The sequence below is a fragment of the Schistocerca gregaria genome, chromosome 1, assembly GCF_023897955.1.
Source record: "Schistocerca gregaria isolate iqSchGreg1 chromosome 1, iqSchGreg1.2, whole genome shotgun sequence".
NCBI classification, from domain to species: domain Eukaryota; kingdom Metazoa; phylum Arthropoda; class Insecta; order Orthoptera; family Acrididae; genus Schistocerca; species Schistocerca gregaria.
Window position 1 is genome coordinate 300,407,569 of NC_064920.1, and position 25,584 is coordinate 300,433,152.

The 25,584-nt window shown below is 44.2% G+C and overlaps 1 protein-coding gene across 1 annotated transcript in view; it reads left to right on the top strand.

Moving 5' to 3' along the window:
* The window catches only part of LOC126341885 (regulator of G-protein signaling 11), a 1,532,239-nt gene that overhangs the window by 1,467,957 nt on the left and 38,698 nt on the right, over nucleotides 1-25,584 (top strand). The window contains exon 16 of the mRNA XM_050001809.1: nucleotides 1,780-2,643. Within this exon, the coding sequence (XP_049857766.1) occupies nucleotides 1,780-2,643 (864 nt within the window). The remainder of the gene's footprint in view (nucleotides 1-1,779; nucleotides 2,644-25,584) is intronic.

The window sequence follows — 25,584 nt, forward strand, 5'->3', positions numbered from 1 at the left end:
ACTGTTCGAGTGTTTTTGTATTTCCGCAGCTTCTCTCAACAAGCGCGTGTGAGAGTGGTTCTTGTCGGCGAATTTCATTACGTTTTGGCTGTTCTGGCTGTAGAGAAATACTAACACACGCGCTTGTTCAGAGAAGCTGTGGAAAAACAAAAACACGCCAACAGTTTCAAAAAGGCTGCCAAAGATGCATGTTACCTCCCTCACGTTGTTGAATGTGCCTTCCCCCTCCATGCTGTTACCTCCCTTTTGCGTTTTCGTGTTTTGCGTCAATGAGAAGAGGAGTGGCTGACAGTTGGTGAAAATAAGCTGCGTCTGGTCAAGGCCACCACGCGGCCATGCGGCCATGGCGTACGTCCTACCAGTCATGCAGGCGGGATGAGGTTCTCCTCTCGCCTCCGCATCGGGCACAGTCCCTTAACGCATGGTTTTTTACTCCGGCGGGAGGACCCCCCAATCTGCAGTGCTTGTGGCGTCCAGATTACTGTCCGCCACATTTTACTTAACTTTCTTTTATTCTCTGACCAGAGGGCGGTGGTTTCCTTGCCACCGGATTTGCCCTCTATTTTGCAAGACGACGTAATGACTGTGGTTAAGGTCTTACGGTTTTGTGTCCTGTCCAGTTTGTTGCCTCGAATTTTAGGGAGAGGATTTTAATGTGCTGCTGGGTGACTGGCTCACCCAGGTTTTAGGTAAGAGTTCCTTCAGTCACGATTACCTACTTGTTTCACTTCGATTTCTGTTCTCTTTTCCCTGTGTTTCAAATGGTTCAAATGGCTCTGAGCACTATGGGACTTAACATCTTAGGTCATCAGTCCCCTAGAACTTAGAACTAGTTAAACCTAACTAACCTAAGGACGTCACACACATCCATGCCCGAGGCAGGATTCGAACCTGCGACCGTAGCAGTCCCGCGGTTCCGGACTGCAGCGCCTAGAACCGCACGGCCACCGCGGCCGGCTTTCCTTGTGTTTCCTTTCCTTTTTAGTGCGTTTCTTCTCCTCTTGTTTTGCCTCTGTATTTGAGGATTTGGAACTGCGTCAGGTCTGTGTCTTTTAGCCGTTCTCCTTGTTCGCTGTCCGTCATGTCCCTTCACCGCATGTGTTCCTGTTTCTATGCGTTTGGACGCTGATGACCACGCTGTTTAGCGCCCGAAAACCTCAAACCACGCCGGCCGCGTTGGTCTAGTGGTTCTAGGCGCGCAGTCCGGAACCGCGCGACTGCTACGGTCGCAGGTTCGAATCCTGCCTCGGGCATGGGTGTGTGTGATGTCCTTAGATTAGTTAGGTTTAAGTAGTTCTAAGTTCTAGGGGACTGATGACCACAGATGTTAAGTCCCATAGTGCTCAGAACCATTTGAACCTCAAACCACAAACATACACACACACACAAGAAAGAGGAAAGCCTTAAGGTAAACGGATCCTGGCTTCCCGTACTGCGGCGAACGACCGTCGCAGGTAGCAAGAGGAGAGTCGCACCGAAAATGACCGCGGAGAAGCCCTCGGACGTTGGCGCGGCAGGTAGATATGGTCTGCGGCCGCGAGCTCGGCTCCAGTTCGCCACCGGCAATGGAGGGTGAAGCTATGACAATGCCAGCCACTCGTGCTGGCGAAACGTCAGTAAAATCATTAAATGAACGTCGGCCGAAGAACCCGAGACAGAAGCCAATAGGCAATTTGTCAACAAGTGGCCACGAAAGCCTTAACAAATTTCGTATGAAATCTGCTTTTTTCTGAAGTACTGCTGGGAACCGAAGCTATAGTGACGCAAACTGTATTACAGGGACCCTACTCCAACGAGCAGTAGCAAACCCGATGGCGAGGAAGCGGGGGTCAGCGGGGGCGGAGGAGAGGAAGAAGACAGCAGCATCGCGGGTGGCCAAGAGGAGGTGGTGCCGGCGGCGGCGGCGGCGGCGGCGGTGGCGGAGGCGGTGACGGAGGCGGCGGAAGGCTCTCCTGGGGCGGTTGTCGAGTCGAGCCCCTTGTCACCCGCAGCCACATCTGAGGGGGCAGAGGCAGCAGCTGTGCCGCTAGTGGCGGTGGCGGCGGCGTCGGTGGAGGAGGAGGTGGAGGCGCTGCCGGGGGCTGGCGAGCAGCAGCCGGCAGAGGCCGCGCCCGCCCCCGCACCGCCGCCAGCTTCGCCGCCGGCCGCCTCCGCCGCCCCCGGCCCGTCGTGCTCGCGTCGCAGGTGGGAGGAGGCGGCGCCGGCGCCGTTGCCGCTGCAGCACCGCCGCCGCGACTCGTCCGCCAGCTCCTCTTCAGAGCTGAGCCTGCACCGCGTGGGCGTGGGGCCGCCACCGACGCAGCCGCCGCCCGAGAAGGCGACGCGCGCCACGTCGGAGGAGCGCGTGGTGGCGCGCATACAGACGGTGCGCAAGTACTCGGCGGCGGACGCGCGCCGGCCCTCGGTCGTCGTGTCGCCGGAGGACGCGGGGGCGGCAGCGGTGGCGGGGGCGGGGGGCGAGGACGGCGGCGCGCGCAGGCAGCCGCAGAGGAAGCGCTCCGTGGCGGCGGCGGCGGCGGACTCCGGAGCATCGCGGCCCGCCGTGCGCAAGGACGGCAGCCTCGACGTGGCCTCCTGCGCTTGGGAACCGGCCGCCGGCGCCGCCTCCCACAAGGGCAACGACGTCTGTCCCTGGGAGGACGAGTGAGTAGGCACAGCCCACACTCTACCGCACCCTTAGGCTCCATGCACACGAGTGATTTACTATCGCGAGTCCCCAGTGTCATTTTTTCCCTCAATTTATTGGCTTTCGGAAGGAGACCATTCAGCCACCTCGATAGCAATGGCAATTATCATGATACGAATGTAAGAACAACACAAGACCCAGTCCCTGAGGGGAGATAATCTCCGATGTGACCGGGAATCGAACCCGGGCCCCCTTGCTAGGCAATCTGCCGCGTCACAACATCGTTCTGGTCGTGCTTGTCAACTCCCAATTTTTTAACCCCTTGCCGTACTTTGATAAGTCCCGACTCGTGGAAGGAAATGTGGGAGCAAATGTAAACATGACGAGTCACACTCCTGAGAATGAAAGTCGGACCACAGTTTTATATACGCTCTATTCACTACGCACAGAATAATAAAAAAAAAAACACGTCAGTGGTAGGGTTCCAGCACTTAACTCAGGATCCACTGAACAATTAATAAACACACGAAACCCTCCGTTACCAAATTTACCTTTATAGTAATTTTAATTAACGTGGAAGCCATAAAAACGCCAAACATGGAGGCAAAATGTACGCATCTAAGGGCTACTTTAAAAAAAGGAATAAAATCACTTAAATTTGTTTCCTCAAGAGGAGAATATAATGTCCTAATTCGGACCTCGCTAACACTTACATTTTACTGACATTACATATAACAAGACAAATAATCATACATACGACGAGAACAAATGAATACCACTATCAATCTTTACAGATGAGAATGCGACTATATCCACAAAGGTTCGCGCCCTGCAAAAGGACATACTTAACTTCAACATATGGGTTGATTACAGTAAGCCCTAATTCCACTCGACAAACGCAGTATCGCTATAAGCGAGACAAATGTACTGAAAGAGGATGCCCGGATGTGCCGTAGTAAAAAGGGCCACCATCAATCCCGTCAGGACGCGACCCCCGTGAACACGCCAGTTTCAGCTACCTGCAACATACACAGATTCATTTGTAGCTTCTTTTTTTCAAAAAAAAAAAATATGAAAAGGCACAACGCACACACTTAGGCCGGTATTACACTATCAAATTTCTTTGTCAAAGATTTGATCAGAGAAGTGACCAAATATTCCGTCAAATATATTTGACAAAGTTCTTTGACGTAGCGCTCGAAGGGGTATTACACTGTCATCATATTTTTCGTCAAAGTTCAACATGGCTGACAACAATAACTTGTTATTAACCGCAGCAGTTGCATGTACCACAATTGCACTGTGTGCACATGCGGAAGAGAAGTGGGGGAAAAAAAGGAAACATGCGTGGGTGAAACCGTGGGTTTTACGACGACACGATAAAAGCATTCAACAAAACTTATTACGTGACCTTAAAGCGGAGGACGTCAAGTCGTACATCAATTCCTTAAGAATGGATGGGCATACATTTCTGTATGTGCTCAATGAAGTGTATCCTCATATCACAAAGCACAATATTCACTTAAGAACGTCACAGCGTCATTCTGGGCGTGCTTGCCAACTCCCAATTTTTTAAACCCCTGCCGTACTTTGATGAGTCCCGACTCGTGGAAGGAAATGTGGGAGCAAATGTAAACATCACGAGTCACACTTCTGAAAATGAAAGTCGAGCCAAAGTTTTATATACTCTCTATTCACTACGTACAGTATCCAAAAAAATCAATACACGGTCAGAGGGCGGAAACACGTAGCACCCCGGCAAGAAAAGTGACAAACTCCAAAATGCGCTGCTTGATTTACATCGATTTAAACAATATACAACATTAATACTGAAATATTACTAGCGTCCTTTAAATTTCAAGTAAGTAATTTTGCCAGTAAATTCCCTTACAGAACTTCCTGGCAGATTGAAACTGTGTGCTAGACCGAGACTCGAATTCAGGACGTTTGCCTTTCATGGCAAATGCTCTACGGATTGAGCTGCACGCGCACGACTCACGACCCCTCTTCACAGCTTTACCTTCGTCACTACCTCGTCTCATACCATCTCTCCTGCGAATGTGGCAAGACTGACACTCCTTGACGAAAGGATATTGCGGAGACATTGCTTATCCACAGCCTGCCGGGTTTTTCCATTACAGTCTGTACAACAGTAACATGGAGATGTAGTTCTGTTCTCATCGAATATGAGGTTTTATCAAGTAATTATTAATTAACTGTTAGAGCTGCGTCTTCATTTTCTAGAAATTATTTTGTTTTCGTTATGACTCTTCATATATGTGGCATCTCTAAACGTTAAAGTAGATGTTCCAAGTGTCGTCCATGCGCCTAAACGCAAAATTGACTCGTCTCTGAAATGAGTTGCGAATCCTCTGAGGCAGTCCTGGGGAATTCTGTAAATACTGGAAAGCTGCTTCAATCCGCAGGCGTAATTCGTCAACATAGTTGACCTTGGTAGCGGAGACCAGGATTCTGAGATGACCCTACACACAGAAGTCCATGCGATGCAAATCCGGAGACGTTGGAGGCCATCGCACATGCCCTCCTCTACCTACCCAATGTTGACTACACGTCCCAGTTAGAAGTCGGCGCACTCGACAGTGAAAATGTGCTAGAGCACCGTCATGCATGAACCACGTGTTCAGGCATTGCTTCACTGGGACATCATCAAGTACATCTAGAAATACAGTCCGCAGACACCGCATGTACTGCTGTACTATCAATCTCTGTGGGAGGAAGTGTGGTCCAATTATGCTGTTTTCGAGCAGTCCTGCCCAGACGTTCAACGAATAAAGTTGCTGATGTCGTGATGCGTGTGTTGCATTAGGACTGACGACGACCCAAATGTGACAGTTATGACAGTTAAAAATACCGTCTCCGGTAAATCCAGCCTCATTCGTCATCAGAATTCTGTTTACAAACTCGTATACGGTTGTTGCACCCGTTGGCAGAAATTCTCTCTAGGAGGGAGATCTGTACTGTTGAGGGCTTGCACTCGCTGGTGATGATGTGAATAGAGTACTTGCCGATTTAAAATCCGCCACACACTGCTATGACTCAGGACACGATCTTGAGTGGCAATCCTCTTTGTTGAAGTACTCGGACGTTCGTGTACAATGCGTAACACCATTTCCTCAACATCAGGTGTTAGAGATCTGGGTCGACCTTCTCGTACATGGTGTGCGAAACTCTCGGTTTCTCTAAGGCACTGATATAACCATCTATATGTATGCTTCTTCATACAGTCGTGCAGCCTCAAGGGCACTGCCATTCGCTTTGCCATACATGAAGTGCATGTCAGCGTCCTCTTCATTGGTGTAACCTCTGTCCATGGTGCCCTCACGTTAGTAACTGATTGTGAGACCGGTACGGCAGAGTGCACAGAGGGGTAAAGGTCAGTAGTTGCGCATGCCTAACAAACAGTCGATCTCAAACCTTGAGATACCAACGTAAATACGCTGCGGTCGCAGGTTCGAATGATACCTCGGGCATGGATGTGTGTGATGTCCTTAGGTTAGTTAGGTTTAAGTAGATCTAAGTCTAGGGGACTGATGACCTCAGCAATTAAGCCCCATAGTGCTCAGAGCCATTTGAACCAACGTAAATACGGCGGTATCCACGAGTGTTTAGAGTTGGTTCCCAACACGGATTAATGCGATACCTTGGCAACGATTCATTTGCGCACCCTCGTTTATTGGAGCTTTTTAGCTGTATTTTCCACGTGTGAATTATCGATCATCATTTCTGAAACAGTCTGTATACCCCATATACGTCATTCCAACCTCCCTTAGGAACAATTAGTATTTAACTCTAAAAAAGTTGAAATTCTTGCAATACAAAAATACAAAGTGCAAAACTGTAGTTTATGAAAACAATTACAACTTAATAAGAAACATCAATTAGGTACAACCTAAGCTCACTGTTTTCGAAAACTTTCTTTCACTGGTGCCATGTCCCGCGCTGGCGCAGGGTCGGCATTGTTGGGAACGGATTTGGCCAGGTAAGAGTTAGAAGTGGCCAGATGCCTTTCCTGCCGCCACCCCGTACCCCCCAGGACGGAATTAGTGTGTCCCTGCTGTCCGCGACTAGTGTAATTCTTGGATTAGTGCGAACGTGTTTAGATGCCTACGAGTCATGTAGCTGAGGCGGAACGTGGGGACCAGTTTGGTATTCACTTAGCAGGATGTGGAAAACCGCCTAAAAACCACATCCAGGCTGTCCGGCACACCGGCCCTCGTCGTTAATCCACCGGGCGGATTCGATCCGGGCCGGCGCGCCTACCCGAGTCCAGAAAGCAGCGCGTTAGCGCGTTCGGCTACCCTGGAGGGTCCTCACTATTTTCGAAAACTTAGTATCGTAAATGGGTTTATATAATGTAGGAATACTTTTCGCCGAGAAAAGGTTTTCAGTATGAACTTTCTTTACAGCAGAAATATCCATCTTTTTCTTGTACGCTGCAGCACGTGATATTTCGTAATATTTACACCAGCTGTAATCGTCAAAACAGTGTTTGTTCCTTTAGACATTCATCGTAATGTAAGATACAGGCACTACATAAACACTGACATTCTAATAATCAATGATATTAACAATTACACCATACGCATGAACAGTTTCACAACCCAGAAGGTGCCGCTCTTCGAGAATGCCCCATGCGTAAGCGCCCGTAGCAACGCTGTTCTCGTTGTGGCGAATCGTGAATTAGCTCAACAGAACTGACATCATTGCCCTGAAGTGAACAAATTTTTTCGTGCACGTTGCAGTACTTCACAGGTATTTTTCGGTGCCAAATACTAAAAGCTGCCTTTATTTGATGTGTCACTTTTCTTGCTTGGGTGCAATATGTTAATTACTGAATAAATATAGAAGAGGTAATGCTAAAAACGTGCAGTTGCTAGACTACGAAAAGCGTGGAAAACCATCACTAGGTGAAACACCGCTTCGACTCCAAGCGCGGTATCGGGCCCATTTCTCAAAACATGTAAAAAAAAGTCTGCATAAAACAGAAAGTACGAAGAGAAACGTCGTGGGAATGCACGCAGTGTAAAGTGGCGTTACGCCTACAACAATGCTTCCGAAACTACCATACCATGCAGAGCTACTAATTTTTGGAGTTGTGGGTATTGTGCTATAACAGATTCGTTCATTGGAAGCATTTCTTCTTGCAATTACATTTTTTGTTAAAAAAATCTACGTGTAGCCTTCGTGTTACTACATGTCCTCTGAAGAAGTCTCACCTGAAGCCGCCCTCAGAGATTATAATTTATATTAAAGTGTTCTTTGTGTGTAAAAATATATTGTTAATGTCCTTAAGAGCAGAATCACGTGCAACAAATGAATGTGTAGCTAGATAACAGATATACGAACTACGTGAACAGGGTGGTTATAATTAAGCTCTTGCTACTTCAGAGGGCCGCAACGAAAAATTAGTAATTGTAGGACAATTAAACATTTGGGAAGCACTTGTAAGGATACGTGGAAGAGAAGTAACGAATAAACCGTTGACAGAAACACATTTAAATTTCCGCAACATTCGTTAACTGCGTTCCATGTTTACGTTCCAGGTTACAAACGTTGCTCACTGTGACGACCGTCTGCACCCACGGCAGCCTGGAACCGCAGTAGAGATTGCTCTGCTGCTGCTGCTCGGAACATCTCAGGTGGGATGTTGTCCGTTTCCCTTGCTATGCTCATCTTCAACCTCCAACGTGTGTCAGTGTCCCGTTGATAAACCCTGTCTTCAGGTAACCCCACAGCCAGAAATTACAAGGGTTCAAGTCTGGTCATCTAGTGATCACGCAGCTTGGAACGACCGGCCAGTGATTCAGTTTTCTACAAATGTGTTTCGGACTAACAGAGTGACCTCACGATTAGTGTGAGGTGGATCGCCATCGTGTATCAAGACAGCACTGTTGCCATTTTTTCGCAAAACAGTTTCACGAGTAAAGCTCTGTTCACTTTGTCCAGACCCTTGTTGACTGTCTGCAGTTGTAACGCTTTTGCTTCAACCCTACGTCGCCGTACCATACCGAACCCTCATGTCACGAACGCTAATAACGCAAATCCTGCAGCGTACAGTCTGAACATCATACCTGTAATGTTTTGTATCCTTACATAAGTAGTTTTCCGTCTACACTAGTCCAAGCAGCGAAAGTTTAATTATAACCCCCCTTTATGACACAGCTTTAAATTTCTCGTTACTTCGCAAATGAGTTGATGTGTTTAATATTTGATGTTCACCATGGAAGCGAAAAGAAGTTTAAAAAAGAATGTCGAATGAAACGCCTTCCAGCCGTCTAAATTTCCAAATTGTTATGGTACTGGTTACCAATTTCGGCGATATATTACCCCACCGCCAGGCCCCCTGGCTGACGATAGGAAGATTCCAACCTCAGTTCTGGTCAAAATAGGCGAGAGCACTCAAGGACTGGTATCTGTGGATTTTTGAGACAGGCATCATTTCAAACATCACCTACTAGCGATTGCCTCAACGGCCGAGCGGTTCTAGGAGCTTCAGTCCGGAACCACGCTGCTGCTACGGCCGCAAGTCCGAATCCTGCCTCGGGCATGGATGTGTGTGATGTCCTTAAGTTAGTTAGGTTTAAGCAGTTTTAAGTCTAGGGGACTGATGAGCTCAGATGTTAAGTCCTATAGTGCTTAGAGCCATTTGAACATTTTGAGACAGCGTTTACTTCAAACATGTTCGTCTAACAGTCAGCTGATGATGTTAGAAGCTATCACTGTATCAGATAGTAGTCTTAGTATTCTGGCTCCTATTTTGACCGCAAACGAAGTTGAAATCATGCTTCACGTCGATGAGGGGGCCTGAAGATGGTGTAATTTATAACCGAAAGTGGTAGCCCAATAAAATAACAATTTGGAAATTAGACAGCTGAAAGTTGTTTGATTTGACGTTTTACACTGAACAGCCCAGGTCCCGAACCATCTCTTGCAAAGATGGACATACAGAAGTTTGGAAAAGGTTTGAAATTATTTTTAAAGTTTGTTGGAAGTCGTTAAGTGCCCTCATTATCGAACACTGGATGAGTACAATCTGGATAGTTTGCTCTCCATCCCAAGCAAAACCTAATTTTCCACGCGTCTCACTGTTTATGACATCATACCTCCTGAATTTTGTGTCATACAGTGATACAATTTTTGCAGGTACATTCGGTGGTATGTGTGGATCTGTAAAATGTGTTGCAAATAGAGTTAGTACCAAAGAAGTATACAATTAAAACGACTTGCCTGATTCTGATGTTTTACTGCAGGTAGATCGAAAACATTGAGGATCGATTGACCGGCGTTTATTAATATACAAGGTGGTTATAAGTAAACTTTCGCTGCTTGAGTGGGCCCCACAACGAAACGAGTGAGCGTACTATGTGAAACAGCTGCAAGGACATGCGGGAGAGAAGTAACGAATAACCCACTGAAAGAAACACATTTTAATTTCCACAAGAGAGGATAACATTTGCTAACTGCGTACCGTGTTTACGTTCGAGGTTAAAAGCGATGCTCAGTTGACGACCACCTGCGGCTACGACAGTCTGGAACCGCAGCATTGATACCATTTCACAACAGTTCGCAGCACTTTTCCAACTGTGGACCCTGGAATGTACAGCTGTAGTGACACAGCTGATGCGCTCCTCGAAGATCGCACATTGCGTCCAGCATCCTGACCCACGGCAACAGTAACTTCTTCAGTACTTTGTCGCGCAACTGGTCATCTACTCTTCCCAGGAGCAATTGCAAAATCGCGAGTTATTTCGAACTCCCGAATCATCTTCTTCAATTCCGGAGCGAAATGAGGACCTCATCCTATCCATTTAATGTGTCGAAGAGCAGCAGCAGTGTTGCTGTTGTTTTGATAAATCAGCTCTACGAGTAAAGCTGCGTTCACTTTTTCCAGAGCCTGTTGACTGTCTGCTACTGTAATGCACACTCGTGCTTTTGTTTCAACCCTACGTCGCCTAAAGATCCTGTAGGCAGGGAGAGAGTGGGCAAAGCCGCTACCGCAGCCATATTTCTCATGAACTTCGGGAGGAACGCTCGAACTGGAAACTGTGGAATTCTAAGTCCTTAAAAATACATCTGTCACTAAGACAAAAAACAGAAGTTGAAATTGCGGAAAACCTCTTGTAAACGTTTTTCGAACGATTGGATGCTTACTGAATCAAATAATACACACACCTAGTAGTCCAATTACAGCACAATTTCATACAGTAAATGCAAAAATTATTCGGCACCTAGATATTTGTGCTTTGAAGCTCGTTTTGGCGAAAAATAAACGCTCTAACAAATGCGTACACAACAAATAGGCGCTGTAGCATTTGTTTTCCATCTCAAGTCTAAAAAGTTTAAAATGAAACGCACATTACGTCCGATCATAAGCAGTCGTTCGCTTCTGAAGCGCAAAAATGTTCGAAGACGTGACTAAAGGTTTTCGTAAGACGTTCTTACACACTAAATGCTTTTCATGGGTAACTTCACCAATAAGCAATATTACCGAGATCAGGGAATGTTAAATGTATTGCAGTAACGAATAAATATAACAAGAAACCTACTTCTACCCACAACAAACGTTACTGTCTCAATTCAGACAATAACTCTGCAGACTTGGTACGCCTCAGACGGAAACAGTTTGCCACAACGAATTGTTCAGCAAAAAATCTTCAAGTGGACACTTATTTACTGTGAATAGTGCAGAATCACCCAACTGCAAATGCTAAAAGCATTCGCTAACAATTTATCCGCGTCAAAAGTCAAGAAATAACAACAGTGGTCAAATAAACATAGATGAATGTATGTATTTAGAACCTCTATCACGCTCACTGATAATCTCGGCGCTGAGCGCCAGTGAGATCCTTCCGCTATCATGCTTACTTCAAAACCAAACTGATTTCTTCACAAAGTACTTACTCATTTGCACTCTTACTTAAGCTCCCAAAAAGCTGTCCAAGCAAAGTGAAAACACATAGAGAGTGCAGAAACAAATCTGTAAATAATTCACTTGCCTCCTGAAACTTTACAAAAGTCTTCAAAACAATAATCTAACTAAGAGAAACACTTCGAACATACTATTCGAGAGGGACCTGTCTAATAAATATGGCTCCCACACTCTCCCTGTATATAGACTCTGACGGCGTCATACCACTACAGGTGCCTAACGGCAAGTCATGACACCAGCTGGTACCCATATGGTTAATACTTTTGCATCTACATAGACTCAAGTAGCCCATTTATTACGTAAGATTTATGAGGACTAGCGTTTGACAATTTCAGAAAAGAAGACTAAATCAGTGGCTTTTAAATGAAAACCTCCTCTATGGACAAAAATTGTGATGAATGATAGAAAAATAGAAAAGGTCAAACATTTTAGTTATTTAATTTACGATGACTCATATCAGGTCAAACATTTTAGTTAATGAATTTCCGATTACTCATATCAATATGAGACAGAAAACTGGCGTACTACGGATCGGAGCGTGGAATGTCAGATCCCTTAATCGGGAAGGTAGGTTAGAAAATTTAAAACGGGAATTGGATAGGTTAAAGTTAGATATAGTGGGAATTAGTGAAGTTCGGGTGCAGGAGGAACAAGACTTTTGGTCAGGTGACTCCAGGGCTATAAACACAAAATCAAATAGGGGTAATGCAGGAGTAGCTTTAATAATGAATAGGAAAATAGGAATGTGGGTAAGCTACTACAAACAGCATAGTGAACGCATTATTGTGGCCAAGATAGATACGAAGCCCACACCTACTACAGTAGGACAAGTTTATATGCCAACTAGCTCTGCAGATGACGAAGAAATTGAAGAAATGTATGATCAAATAAAAGAAATTATTCAGATAGTGAAGGGAGATGAAAATTTAATAGTCATGCGTGACTGGAATTCGGTAGTAGGAAAAGGAAGAGAAGGAAACGTAGTAGGTGAATATGGACTGGGGCAAAGAAATGAAAGAGGAAGACGCCTGGTAGAATTTTGCACAGAGCATAACTTAATCATAGCTAACACTTGGTTCAAGAATCATAAAAGAAGGCTGTATACATGGAAGAAGTCTGGAGATACTAAAAGGTATCAGATAGATTATATAATGGTAAGACAGAGATTTAGGAACCAGGTTTTAAATTGTAAGACATTTCCAGGGGCAGATGTGGACTCGGACCACAATCTATTGGTTATGACCTGTAGATTAAAACTGAAGAAATTGCAAAAAGGTGGAAGTTTAAGGAGATGGGACATGGATAAACTAAAAGAACCAGAGCTTGTACAGAGTTTCAGGGAGAGCATAAGGGAGCAATTGACAGGGATAAGGGAAAGAAATACAGTAGAAGAAGAATGGGTAGCTTTCAGGGATGAAGCACTGAAGGCAGCAGAGGTTCAAGTAGGTAAAAAGACAAGGGCTAGTAGAAATCCTTGGGTAACAGAAGAAATATTGAATTTAATTGATGAAAGGAGAAAATATAAAAATGCAGTAAATGAAGCAGGCAAAAAGGAATACAGACGTCTCAAAAATGAGATCGACAGGAAGTGCAAAATGGCTAAGCAGGGATGGCTAGAGGACAAATGTAAGGATATCGAGGCTTATCTCACTAGGGGCAAGATGGATACTGCCTAGAGGAAATTAAAGAGACCTTTGGAGATAGGAGAACTACTTGAATGAACATCAAGAGCTCACATGGAAACTCAGTTCTATGCAAAGAAGAGAAAGCAGAAAGGTGGAAGGAGTATATAGAGGGTCTACACAAAGGCGATGTACTTCAGGACAATATTATGGAATTGGAAGAGGATGTATACGAAGATGAAATGGGAGATACGATATTGCGTGTAGAGTTTAACAGAGCACTGAAAGACCTGAGTCGAAACAAGGCCCCCGGAGTAGACAACATTCCATTGGAACTACGGACGGCCTCGGGAGAGCCAGTCCTGACAAAACTCTACCATCTGGAGAGCAAGATGTATGAGACAGGCGAAATACCCTCAGACTTCAAGAAGAATATAATAATTCCAATGCCAAAGAAAGCAGGTGGTGACAGATCTGAAAATTACCGAACTATCAGTTTAATAAGTCACAGCTGCAAAATACTGACACGCATTCTTTACAGATAAATGGAAAAACTAGTAGAAGCCGACCTCGGGGAAGATCAGTTTGGATTCCGTAGGAATACTGTAACACGTGAGGCAATACTGACCTTACGACTTATATTGGAAGCTAGATTAAGGAAGGGCAAACCTACGTTTCTAGCATTTGTAGACTTAGAGAAAGCTTTTGACAATGTTGTTTGGAATACTCTTTTTCAAATTCTGAAGGTGGCAGGGGTATAATACAGGGAGTGAAAGGCTATTTACAATTTGTACATAAACCAGACGGCAGTTATAAGAGTCGAGGGGCATGAAAGGGAAGCAGTGGTTGGGAAGGGAGTGAGACAGGGTTGTAGCCTCTCCCCGATGTTATTCAATCTGTATATTGAGCAAGCAGTAAAGGAAACGAAAGAACAATTTGGAGTAGGTATTAAAATCCATGGAGAAGAAATAAAAACTTTGAGGTTCGCCGATGACATCGTAATTCTCTCAGAGACAGCAAAGGACTTGGAAGAGCAGTTGAATGGAATGGATAGTGTCTTGAAAGGAGGATATAAGATGAACATCAACAAAAGCAAAACGAGGGTAATGGAATGTAGTCGAATTAAGTCGGGTGATGCTGAAGAAATTAGATTAGGAAATGAGACACTTAAAGTAGTAAAGGAGTTTTGCTATTTGGGGAGCAAAATAACTAATGATGGTCGAAGTAGAGAAAGCGTTTCTAAAGAAGAGAAATATGTTAACATCGAGTGTCAGGAAGACATTTCTGAAAGTATTTGTATGGAGTGTAGCCATGTATGGAAGTGAAACATGGACGATAAATAGTTTGGACAAGAAGAGAATAGAAGCTTTCGAAATGTGGTGCTACAGAAGAATGCTGAAGATTAGACGGGTAGATTACATAACTAATGAGGGAGTATTGAATAGGATTGGGGAGAAGAGAAGTTTGTGGCACAACTTGACCAGAAGAAGGGATCGGTTGGTAGGACATGTTCTGAGGCATCAAGGGATCACAAATTTAGCATTGGAGGGCAGCGTGGAGGGTAAAAATCGTAGAGGGAGACCAAGAGATGAATACACTAAGCAGATTCAGAAGTATGTAAATTGCAGTAGGTACTGGGAGATGAAGAAGCTTGCGCAGGATAGAGTAGCATGGAGAGCTGCATCAAACCAGTCTCAGGACTGAAGACCACAACAACATATCAATATGAGAAGACATTGACTAGAAATTAGCAAACTTTGGGAATATATGTGGAACAATAAATAAATGACTAAAAAATAAAACGAGGAAGGATCAAGAGCGACAATTTAGAAGACAATAGTAGTCCCAGTACTGGTTTATGGTAATGAATTGTGGGTTAAAAATAAATATCAAGAAAGTTGCGTACGAGAAACAGAGATGAGATTTCTAAGGGCCGTAAACGGATGCACAAAAGCTAACATTTCTAAACTCACATGTTCAGGAAGAACCGAATATATATTAATATTCACTGACGGAAAAAAATCGCAACACCAAGAAGGAGTTGTGCGACATAAACGAAAGTTGGTAGCCGTGTTTCCACATCTGATTATTCAAATCTCGAGCCAGGTGTATAAGAGTGGCACTAGTAGCGCCACTGTGAGGATACAGACAGGTTTGATTTGAATACACGCTGTAACGGCCGTGAGTTTAGCTACCTTTGAGACTGTACGCGGTGAGCTGATGTTAGTCGAAAATGCGTTTAAGGTGACAAAGACGCCGTTGTCAGTTCCTCGCTGTTTGAACGAGGTCGTGTAATAGATCTCTACGAGAAGTTGGATATTCTGCGACACTTGGCAGGGATATAGCCACCGTACATGACTGCTGGCAGCAGTGGTCACGATATGTACGGTCACAAGAAGACTCGGCTCCGGACGGCCACGTCGCACTGCAGACCATTGTTTTCGGCGTATGTCTGGCGCACCGTACTGCAGCTACAGCACCAGTTTGAGCAGCAGTTGGCACCACAGTCACACAACGGACTGTTACAATTTGGTTATTTCAAGTGGCGAGCATTCCACTGACCCCAAACCACCGCCTTTTCCGACCTCATTTGTGTGTTGGAGGGCACAGTCTGGGTCTGTTGTGTTTCATGATGAAAACTGATTCTGCCTCGGTTCCAGTGATGCCCGTGTGTTGGTTAGGCGGAGGCCACGTGAGAGTCTGTAACCAACCTGTCTGCATGCTACACGCACTGAACCTACAGTTGGAGTTATGGTGTGGAGTGAGATTTCGTATGACAGCAGGAGTACTCTCATGGTTATCTCAAGTACACAGACTGCAAATCTGTACGTCAGTCTGGTGATTCGACCTGTTATGCTGCCATTCATGAACAGCTTTCCAGAGAGTGTTTACCAAAAGCATAACGCTCGCCCACATGCCGCTGTTGTAACCCAACATGACCTACAGAGCGTCGGCATGTTGCCTTAACCGGTATTAACCGCCCCTTTATTGACCGACCAAGTTCAACAGGCATGGAACGCAAACTGACATTCGGCAACCGTACGACACAATGCATGACGTTTACACGCTCGCATTCAACATTCTGACGCTTACACCTATTATTAACGTCCCAGCAGTTCACATTTGCAATGATTTATCTCGTGCTTACATTAGCCTGCCATCTTAAATTGTGTAACGTCCCCTTTGAACAATTATACAAGACTGTGCTTAAACTGACACACAATATTTTTAGCGCAACGCAATCTGACTTTCAGAAATGCCTACAAAAGAATGGCCCTGACTAACCTATACGTTTCACAAATCACTTACTTCACAAAAATCTTCGTCACTAGAACTACTGCAATACAGCGAGCGCCACTACTGCCAGCTAAATAAAAGATTCAAACTACTGAAGGCACTAACTACTGTTAGACACAGTTAGCAAAAGAAAGATTTTGATAGAGAACAAACAATGTAGTTACCTTAATAGTCATAATATATATATATATATATATATATATATATATATATATATATATATATATATATATATATATATATATATATATATATATATATATAGCAGTTCATGACATCCATTATTACAAATGTACTGTTTCTGATGCACACACCTCCAGATTATCGATTCTAAAAAATCCGCCATCTCACTTCCCCACATCCACCACTGCTGGCGGCTCACCTCCAACTGCGCAACGTTACGCGCTGTTAACATCCAGCTGCCCAACACTACAATAGCCAACAGCAATGCAAACCAGCAAACCAGCCACAGACTGCACACAGCACAGCCAGTGATTTTCATACACAGCGCTACGTGGCGTTACCAATATAAAAACCTAAACAGCCTACTTACAATTGTTAATCACTTAAATGTGGTATCTAGATAAATGTACTACCGAAATTCCATTACCCTCCATTAATTTCTTTTTGGTGTTGCGATTTTTTTCCGTCAGTTTATAAGATAATAGGAGTCACTGGAATGAACATGTCGAACGAATGAATGGAGGAAGATTACGTTCCCAGTTGGGGGAAGAAGTCAAAGTCAAGGAAGGAAGCGACTGCCACCGTAACGGACAAATCAAAACAGAATGCCTAATGTACGAAGTGAAAATGATGAAGATGACGAGATGAGTATGTTTTGCCAGTACTTGTGAAACAACAGAGCCACGCACACTTAGGCAGCGGCCGTCGCGAAGCAGCAGCCGTTGTGCAACTGAGCACTACACACGTGTTCGCACGCCCAGCAACATCTACCGTTAACCTGTCAAGCATGCAGTCTATGTTGATGCGGAATTATCTGAAGATCAAGTGAAGGAACACTCTGAAAAATGAGACACATCTTTTAAGGAGTATCTTGATAAGATTAAAAAGAAAGGCGCGTGGTTTTTTAGGATATATTTGATATTTACCTCTTCTCTTAAATTTACAAGCAGACCATGAACGCTCCTCTCAGCAGTTGTGAACTTACGAGGTGGGGAGTCGAAAATCTCCTCCTGTGTAAGCGAACACTGCTTTCTTGTGCCCAAAAATGGTTCAAGTGGCTCTGAGCACTATTGGACTTAACCTCTGTGGTCATCAGTCCCCTAGAACTTAGAACTACTTAAACCTAACTAATCTAAGGACATCACACACATCCATGCCCGAGGCAGGATTCGAACCTGCGACCGTAGCAGTCGCGCGGTTCCGAACTGAAGCGCCTAGAACCTCTCGACTACCGCGTCCGGCTCGTGTGCCCACGTCCATACTGCCTTCCTTCCAATTGTAGTACTATTGCATGATTATCGGTGCGATGTCGTCGTGTCTTCACTGAAACTTTCTGGTGTTACGAGCACACGACAGTCACATGCACGTGTGCATCCAGTCTTATAGAAGCCATACGTTTACAAAAATTTATGTTCGCACGTTCCAAATCGCCTTCTAAACCAACGGATCGATTTCAATCAAACTCCGTACACTTACTGCTCACTATCTGTAAAGAAGCACTGTTGTGGTAAGAATCACCTACCTCCGAGAGGAGTGGGGATGGGGATAGAAGGAGGGTGACATAGAGGTGTAGCTGAAGAACATCTGCAGCAGTTTCAGTAAAATTCTATATGCAGATGACTCATTATTTGTATTATTCCCATGATTATTTGTACAAAAATACGGTAAGGTTAATATACCGCTAGTAGCTATAAGGGGGGGAGGGGGGTTGGCGCTGAGAACCCTGACATTTTAAAATGTTCGATAACGACAGATATTAGTATCGAAGCCACAGTTACCGGGGCCTTTAGGCTCGTTGGTGACAGTCCCAATGACGTTTCATCCGTAGTGATGTGGTGGGGATCGGGTGTAAAGAGGTGGCACACCAGTATCCCTCTGTAATGTCTGAAGAAATTTCTAGCATGTGTAACACTAGCTATTACGAAAAAATTACAGTGACAATAAGATATCCTAGTGTCTCTATGGCTGAAGATGGGGGTAAGATGAAATAAATGTTACTTTCAGAGCTACTCGGATTCCCATTTAAGCTCAGGCTCTAGCGATAAACATTTTTTTGAAGAAGGAATGTGAGTGAGTATGACTAGTTGAGATAAAATACTTAGTTCATTAAAAAATTACAAGGTACTAAAAAGATAAACCATTATCCACGGCTTTTTGCTTATTTCTTCGCCGGGCAAAATCGTAAGATGGCGGAATTTTGCTGTGAATACAGGATGAGGCAGCAAGACAGGCCACCCCAAACACGTCCGGAATTTACGCCAAGTTACTGCGCAAAGTACAGCGACTTTTATGAAGTTTGCAAGTAATTTTTATCGTTTATAGTCGCTGAATTAAGAGACCGATTTTGTTTTTTTTCTAATGGAACTATATACATTTTTCTTTGCTATTTGAAAAAAGGTTCTAGGGGATCTTCAACGACATAGCATGCTTGGGACTTGATCAAACAGTATCAACATAACAGCAGCATTGTAAATCACTGCCTCTCCGTCGGGAGAAAAGGTTCCACAAATGTCTATCCTATTACACTAAACACGTAACTCAGGTACGGCTGTCATATCCAGTGTTGACCTTGAGCAGTGCTACACATTATACTGTGATTCTGGAGAAGCAATACTGCACGTTGAATTTCATCTGGAGTAAACGACCGCACAGGCCTGAGTTATAAGGCATTTCATGCCTTCGGAAATCGTCGATGTTTCCCAATAAAACTTTTGTTTCAATTTTCACCAATGGTAAAATTATAGCAGTATCACGTTTGGTGAATGTGAAAACAATTTTCCGTTTCCTGAACGACCGTTCCAAAGCTCTTAAAATGTTCCCTTAAGAGGGTCTGTCATTACATGGACAGAACGGAAGGGACATGTGTCGTGTTGGTGCCACACTGACTGTCTTAGGTCCAGTGGAATATCTTCACAGAACAGCAGCAACAGCATATCTTAGGAACCCGAGATACCTGAGTGAATTTAGATTCCCACCATAATACAGGGGCCAATGACGAGGGTCTTGAAAAACACGCACCAAAAGTTGATAAACCAAAACATTATTTTAATCCACTTCCTCCAGTCCCCGTGGATTTTCAACTGACGGTTAGAGCGTACTGCAAATATTAATTTACCAATGGTTTGTAAACAGTGTTTCTTAACTGAACCAAATTGTACATAGATATTCAGCATGACTTTGCACTTTTCATAGATAACATTCGAAGAACTATAACCAATTTTGGAAGTCATTGTCATAAAGCTGTGAAGAGGGTGAAATGCGATAGCACTCTGGTGTTCGTAGAAAACTCGTTTGGTTGATTCCTCTCGTACTTTGAAGACGTTTCTCAATAACATTTGCATTGTATGTTACTACTGCTAAAATCTTAGTTTCATTTCTTTCATCATTTTCTCTTATTTTTTCTTGGCGTGTTTTGTTTTCCACATTATCAGTTTCTACAACTTTTTTATGATGTTCTGCAAAGACAGATTGTGAGTACATGGGAAAATCTGGATACTCTTCAGGACACAACTCCACTGCAGCACTAATATTGGGGTCAGTGAAATGAAAACCGAAGACCCGCCAAAACAGGGCAATGGAATGGTTCCATTCAAACCCAATCACCACACGCGTTAAGACATTTATCTCAATGGGGGACAAGATTAATTTCTGTTTCGTAGAAGGTAGCCGGTCGCTCACGGATCCACATCTGCACTTACTGTTGCACTTCCTCGTCCGACTGAAACCGACGTCCACGCGTATCTTCGTTATGTCGCCAAAGATGTGAAAATCAAACGGTGAGCTATCCGAACTACACTGAGAATGATGCAGTGTTTTCCAAATAAATCGCTGAAGTGTAGCCTTCGTCCGATTCGCAATATTGGCGCAGGGAAGTAGGGAAGATTTCATCTGACAACATTCCTGGGCATTTTGACTTCGACGAGCAGAGGTCCTCTGCAGTCGAAGAAGGATGTCATCATGGCGAGTCAGATGTGGGATATTTTCATTGTTGGCTTCGCCGTTTGCCCTCGGGCTCAAAATGGTGGCGCCACGTAAGGTTACGCTCTTCTTCATCTGCAGGGGCCCTCAGCTCGTCAAATTCCGAGAGTGTGGAATCAGAATCAATGCGCAGAAGACACTTCGCATAAACAGCGACGCGCCATAAAGTCAAAACACCCAGTAATGCTGTCGGATGGAATCATCCCGTTTCACGATAAACCCGGCACCCCCACTGCCAACCTTACGGAGGGTACGCTTCAGTGGGAAACACTGCAGCATCCTTCGTATGGCCCGGATCTTTCACCGTGTGATCTTAAAATCTTTGGAGACATGAAGTAAGACATGCTTCGACTTCGGTTTCACTTGGACGACAAAGCGCAAGAGCGGGTGCAGCTGTGCAGCGGCCGTCAGCGTTCTACCAAACAGGAATGGATCGTCTCGTATCTCAGTGACATAAATATCTTTACACGCGTGCTGACTACTTTTGAATGGAACAGTTCCAAGGTCCTGTTGTGGTAGGTGTTTGGTTTTCATTTGACTGTTCCTCATGGTTTAGCGACATTTGCCATAAACGATATTTTCATTTTCGACTGTCATGTGTGTTGTGAATGTCTCAATAGCTTTAGGAGCTAGTTATCTTATTTCTAAAACCGCACAACACCGACTTATTTGCTTCAAGAGCACATTTAAAGGCTAGAACCACACCTGAGTTACTTGTCTGCTTACATTTGTTATAATAGGGTAGACTTTCGTGGAACGTCTTATCCTGTCGGTGCGACGGTGGTTTACGACGCTGTTATCTTGATAATGCAGAGTCCGCCAGAAAAAGGTATACACACTTTAAGGAACGAGAGGTATTACTTATGTGTTTATTTTACATTTGATAATTGGTTCAAATGGCTCGGAGCACTATGGGACTTAACATCTGAGGTCAACAGTCCCCTAGAACTTAGAACTACTTAAACCTAACTAACCTAAGGACATCACACACATCCATGCCCGAGGCAGGATTCGAACCTGTGACCGTAGCGGTGGCGCGGTTCCTGACTGAAGCGTCTAGAACCGCTCGGACACAACGGCCGGCATTTGATAATTGATCACACGTGTTGTTCAACTTTCAGTTTAGCACATGCTTACTTTAAATGTTCAAAATGTTCACCGTTGGCCGCTATACAGGCAACAAAACGACGAGCGTTCGCCGCAACTACGTCAGTCAATGTAACGGAGGAGATCGCTGCACATGTTGCTGTAATCTCCTGGCGAAGTTCCTCCAGCGTGCGTGGCTTACGTCGATAGACGTTATCTTTCACAGTTTCCCACAAGTAAAAGTCCATAGGTGTTAGATCTGGCGACCGTGGAGGGAACTAAATGGGCCCTCTTCGTCCAGTCCAATGCTCTGGAAAATTGTCTTCCAGGAAAGCTCGTACAGCTAGGTGGTAGTGGGTGGCGTCACGTCCTTTTGATAGGTTCTTCATCAGATCCATAAAGCGCGCGTATACCTGACAAAATTGATGTGTGTAACATATCCAGGTACATTTTTCCAGAGACAGGGGCGTCAAAGAAAAAGGCCCTACTAAGCTCCTACATGATAGTCCACACCACACATGAAACCCTGGTAGATTGACTGCTTTATCCACAAAAACAGCAGACTTTCCGGTGACCAGTACACACTATTACGCCGATTCATGGTTCCATTAAGTTTAAATTGTGCCTTGTCACTCCACACTGCTTTCGTCACAAATTGTCCGTCATCAGTTACCATTTGCTGATACCATTCACAAAATTGCATACGGCAGTCAGAATCGTCGTCATTAGCGTGCAGCTTTCAGAATTCCTCGTACACCTGTACTCCTAACTCCCAATTCACGTGCACATTGCATAGCAGACTTCTGTGGAGAATTAATAAACATTTCCAACACGATAGCCGACGAAGCAGGACTTAGAGCTGTACGCTGTCTTCCTGATCTTCCTTTGTGAATATTCCAAATCGTTCCATGCAATTCAAACTTATCAATGATGCGTTTAGTTGTTAGGTGGGCTGGTGATTCTGTTTCAACCTCCCGCCTCCACTGACGTTGCACTTCACCAGCATTATCAAACTTGAAAAACCACTTCACAATACATTTCAGATGGTCGAATGTCAAGCGTGCTCTAGCCATCTTGTTTTCTCAATATCGTGATGAAAGTACTAACATCTGTTGAGCCAAAGACCATTCTATAACACACTCGTAACTCAAATCGAGCGACAATTTCGATATCTCGATACAGTCTGACAAAGAGTGTATACATTTTTCTGGTGGACTCTGTATTTGATCAAGCGCCAAACATGTTGTGTCGTTGAAACTTCCGTAGAACCTCCTTCCAAACGCCGCCATATACTTGGCTCCATTAAAAAAAGAACTAAAGTAGTTGTAATTTGACGACTATAAACGACAAAAATTACTTGCAAACGTCATGAATGTCGCCATATTGTCAATTTTAGCTTGGCGAAAACCGGTCCTCGTTATATTTATTCAGTCTCGATGTATTTGGGGTGGGCTGTCTTAGGTGCCTCACCCCGTATGTATGTGAAATATATGACATACACATACACATGTGAAGTCATGGGCAAAAAGCTGGTCTTGTCTGAAACACACTGTTGTCCATAAGCGTGGAAAACACTTGTAAAACAGAAACAGGTGGAAATTTTAAGTACTGTGAGATGGTAGAAGGGGTGAATGTCTATTACCAAAATGACGGTCGTTTTGGAAATCACCGTCTTGGCTGCAACTCGTAATTTTCAGGTGGCAAGTGGTCATGTGACCTACCACACAGATAGAGAATCACACAAGAAAAGCAATAGTTTCTTTTATTTCAGGGTGTCGTCATTCATTTTCGAGCTAGGTCGGATTTTGTTCAGAACAAAGCGAATTCTGGTGATGACCCGTAAAGGCTACAGATGTGTTCGACGTGTTGTCCAGCACAATGTAAGGCTCTTGTCATCTGCTTCACCTCTCCCTCATGGACTCTAAGCGAAACATGTACTGGAATGCGAACACAAGTATCCACAACTTGTTCCCTATAGTGTGTAAGCCTTCTGTCCTTCACTACATACGCAGTTGTCCACACATGCCCCATGGATAGGAATCTACGAGATTTAAATCTGGGGGAAGTGACTACAACTCCAGTAGACCACTATGACCATTTACGTGCGGCCAGAATACTCAGTACTGATGTCCGGCTGACCCCAGTTTCCTGCAACGAGTACTTCACTCTGGATCTTTACTGAACGATGCCAGAACAGTGGGTGATGTCTTTTTTTTCATCTGTGGCAGTTCTTGGGCGTCCAACTTTCGGCTTTTGATTTGTCCATGACAGAGCCAGTTTCAAGAAATTTTTAGAGAAATTTCATGACTGTACAGTGGATAACTGGATCAAATTACTTGAAATCCTGTGAGACAACATGGGTGCTCCCTATACCGATAGTAGATTTCAGAACGATCTTAGAACATTCGGATTGAGTTAACGGCACCAGCCTACTACATCCACATCTATACTCAGCAAAACACTGTGAAGCGCATAGCAAAGGGTACACTCCGTTCTACCAGTTGCTAGAATTTTTCCCATACCTGCCACGTATTGAGCGTGGGAAAAATGACCATTTATAAACCTCCATGTGGTCTGTAATTAACCAAATCTTGTTCTTATTATACCTACACGAGCGATATTTAGGTGGTTGTAGTATATTCCTAGAGCCATAATTTACAGCTAGTTCTTGAAACTTTGTAATTAGGCTCTCTCAGAATAGGCTGTGTCTGTCTTCAAAAGTCTGCAAGTTAAGTTTCTTCAGCACTTCTGAGACACTCTCCCTAGGATCAAACAAACCTGTGACCATTCGTGTCGCCCTTCTTTGTATACGTTCAACATCCCCTGTTAGCCCCATCTCAAATGGTTCCCACACACTTGAGCAATATTCTAGGATGGGCCACACGAGTAATTTGTAGGTGATCTCCTTTGTAGACTGATTTGCATTTCCCTAGTATTCTACCACGACTGAGTCTATGGGATCCTTCCGTTTCATATCCCGACAAGGTGTTACACCTACGTATTTGTATGAGTTGACCAATTCCAACTGTAACTTTCTGACATTGAATACATAGTGTACTACATATTTTTGGTTTTTTAAAGAGCAAGATTTCACATTTCTGAACATTTACAGCACGTTGCCAATTTTTGCACCATTTTGAAATCTTACCAAGATCTAACTGAATATTTATGCAGCTTGTTTTAGACAGGAATTCATTATAGGTAATAGCATGATCAGCGAAAGCCCACAAAGTCATTAATATACAAAATGAGCAGCAGGGGTCCCAACACACTTCCCTGGTGCACACACGAAATTACCCCTACGTCTGCCGATTACTCTCCATCCAAGGTAAACTGCTGCATCCTCCCTACCAAAAAAATTTCTCACTCCAGTCATAAATTTCCCTCGAAACCCCACACGATCGTTACTTTTAATAATAAGCACAGATATGGTACTGAGTCAAATACTTATCGGAAATCCAGAAATTCTGCATATACTTGACTGCCTTGATGCAAAGCTTTCAGTATGTCATATTTGAAAAGTGCGAGTTCTGTTTCTCATGAGCAATGTTTTCGGAATCCATGCTGGTGACGTGGAGGAGGTGATTCTGTTCGAGATACCTCATTATGTTTGGACTCAGAGTATGTTCTAAGAGCGTGCAACAATCTATTTATGAACATCGGACAATAGTATTGTGGATCACTTCTGCTACCCTTCTTGTAGACTGGTGTGACCTTTGCTTTCTTCCAACTACTTGACACGGTTGTTTGTGTGAGGGATCTAAGACACATTATAGTTTAAAGAGGGGCTAACTTAACCGCAAATTCTTTATAGAGTCTGACAGCGATTCCATCAGGCCCCA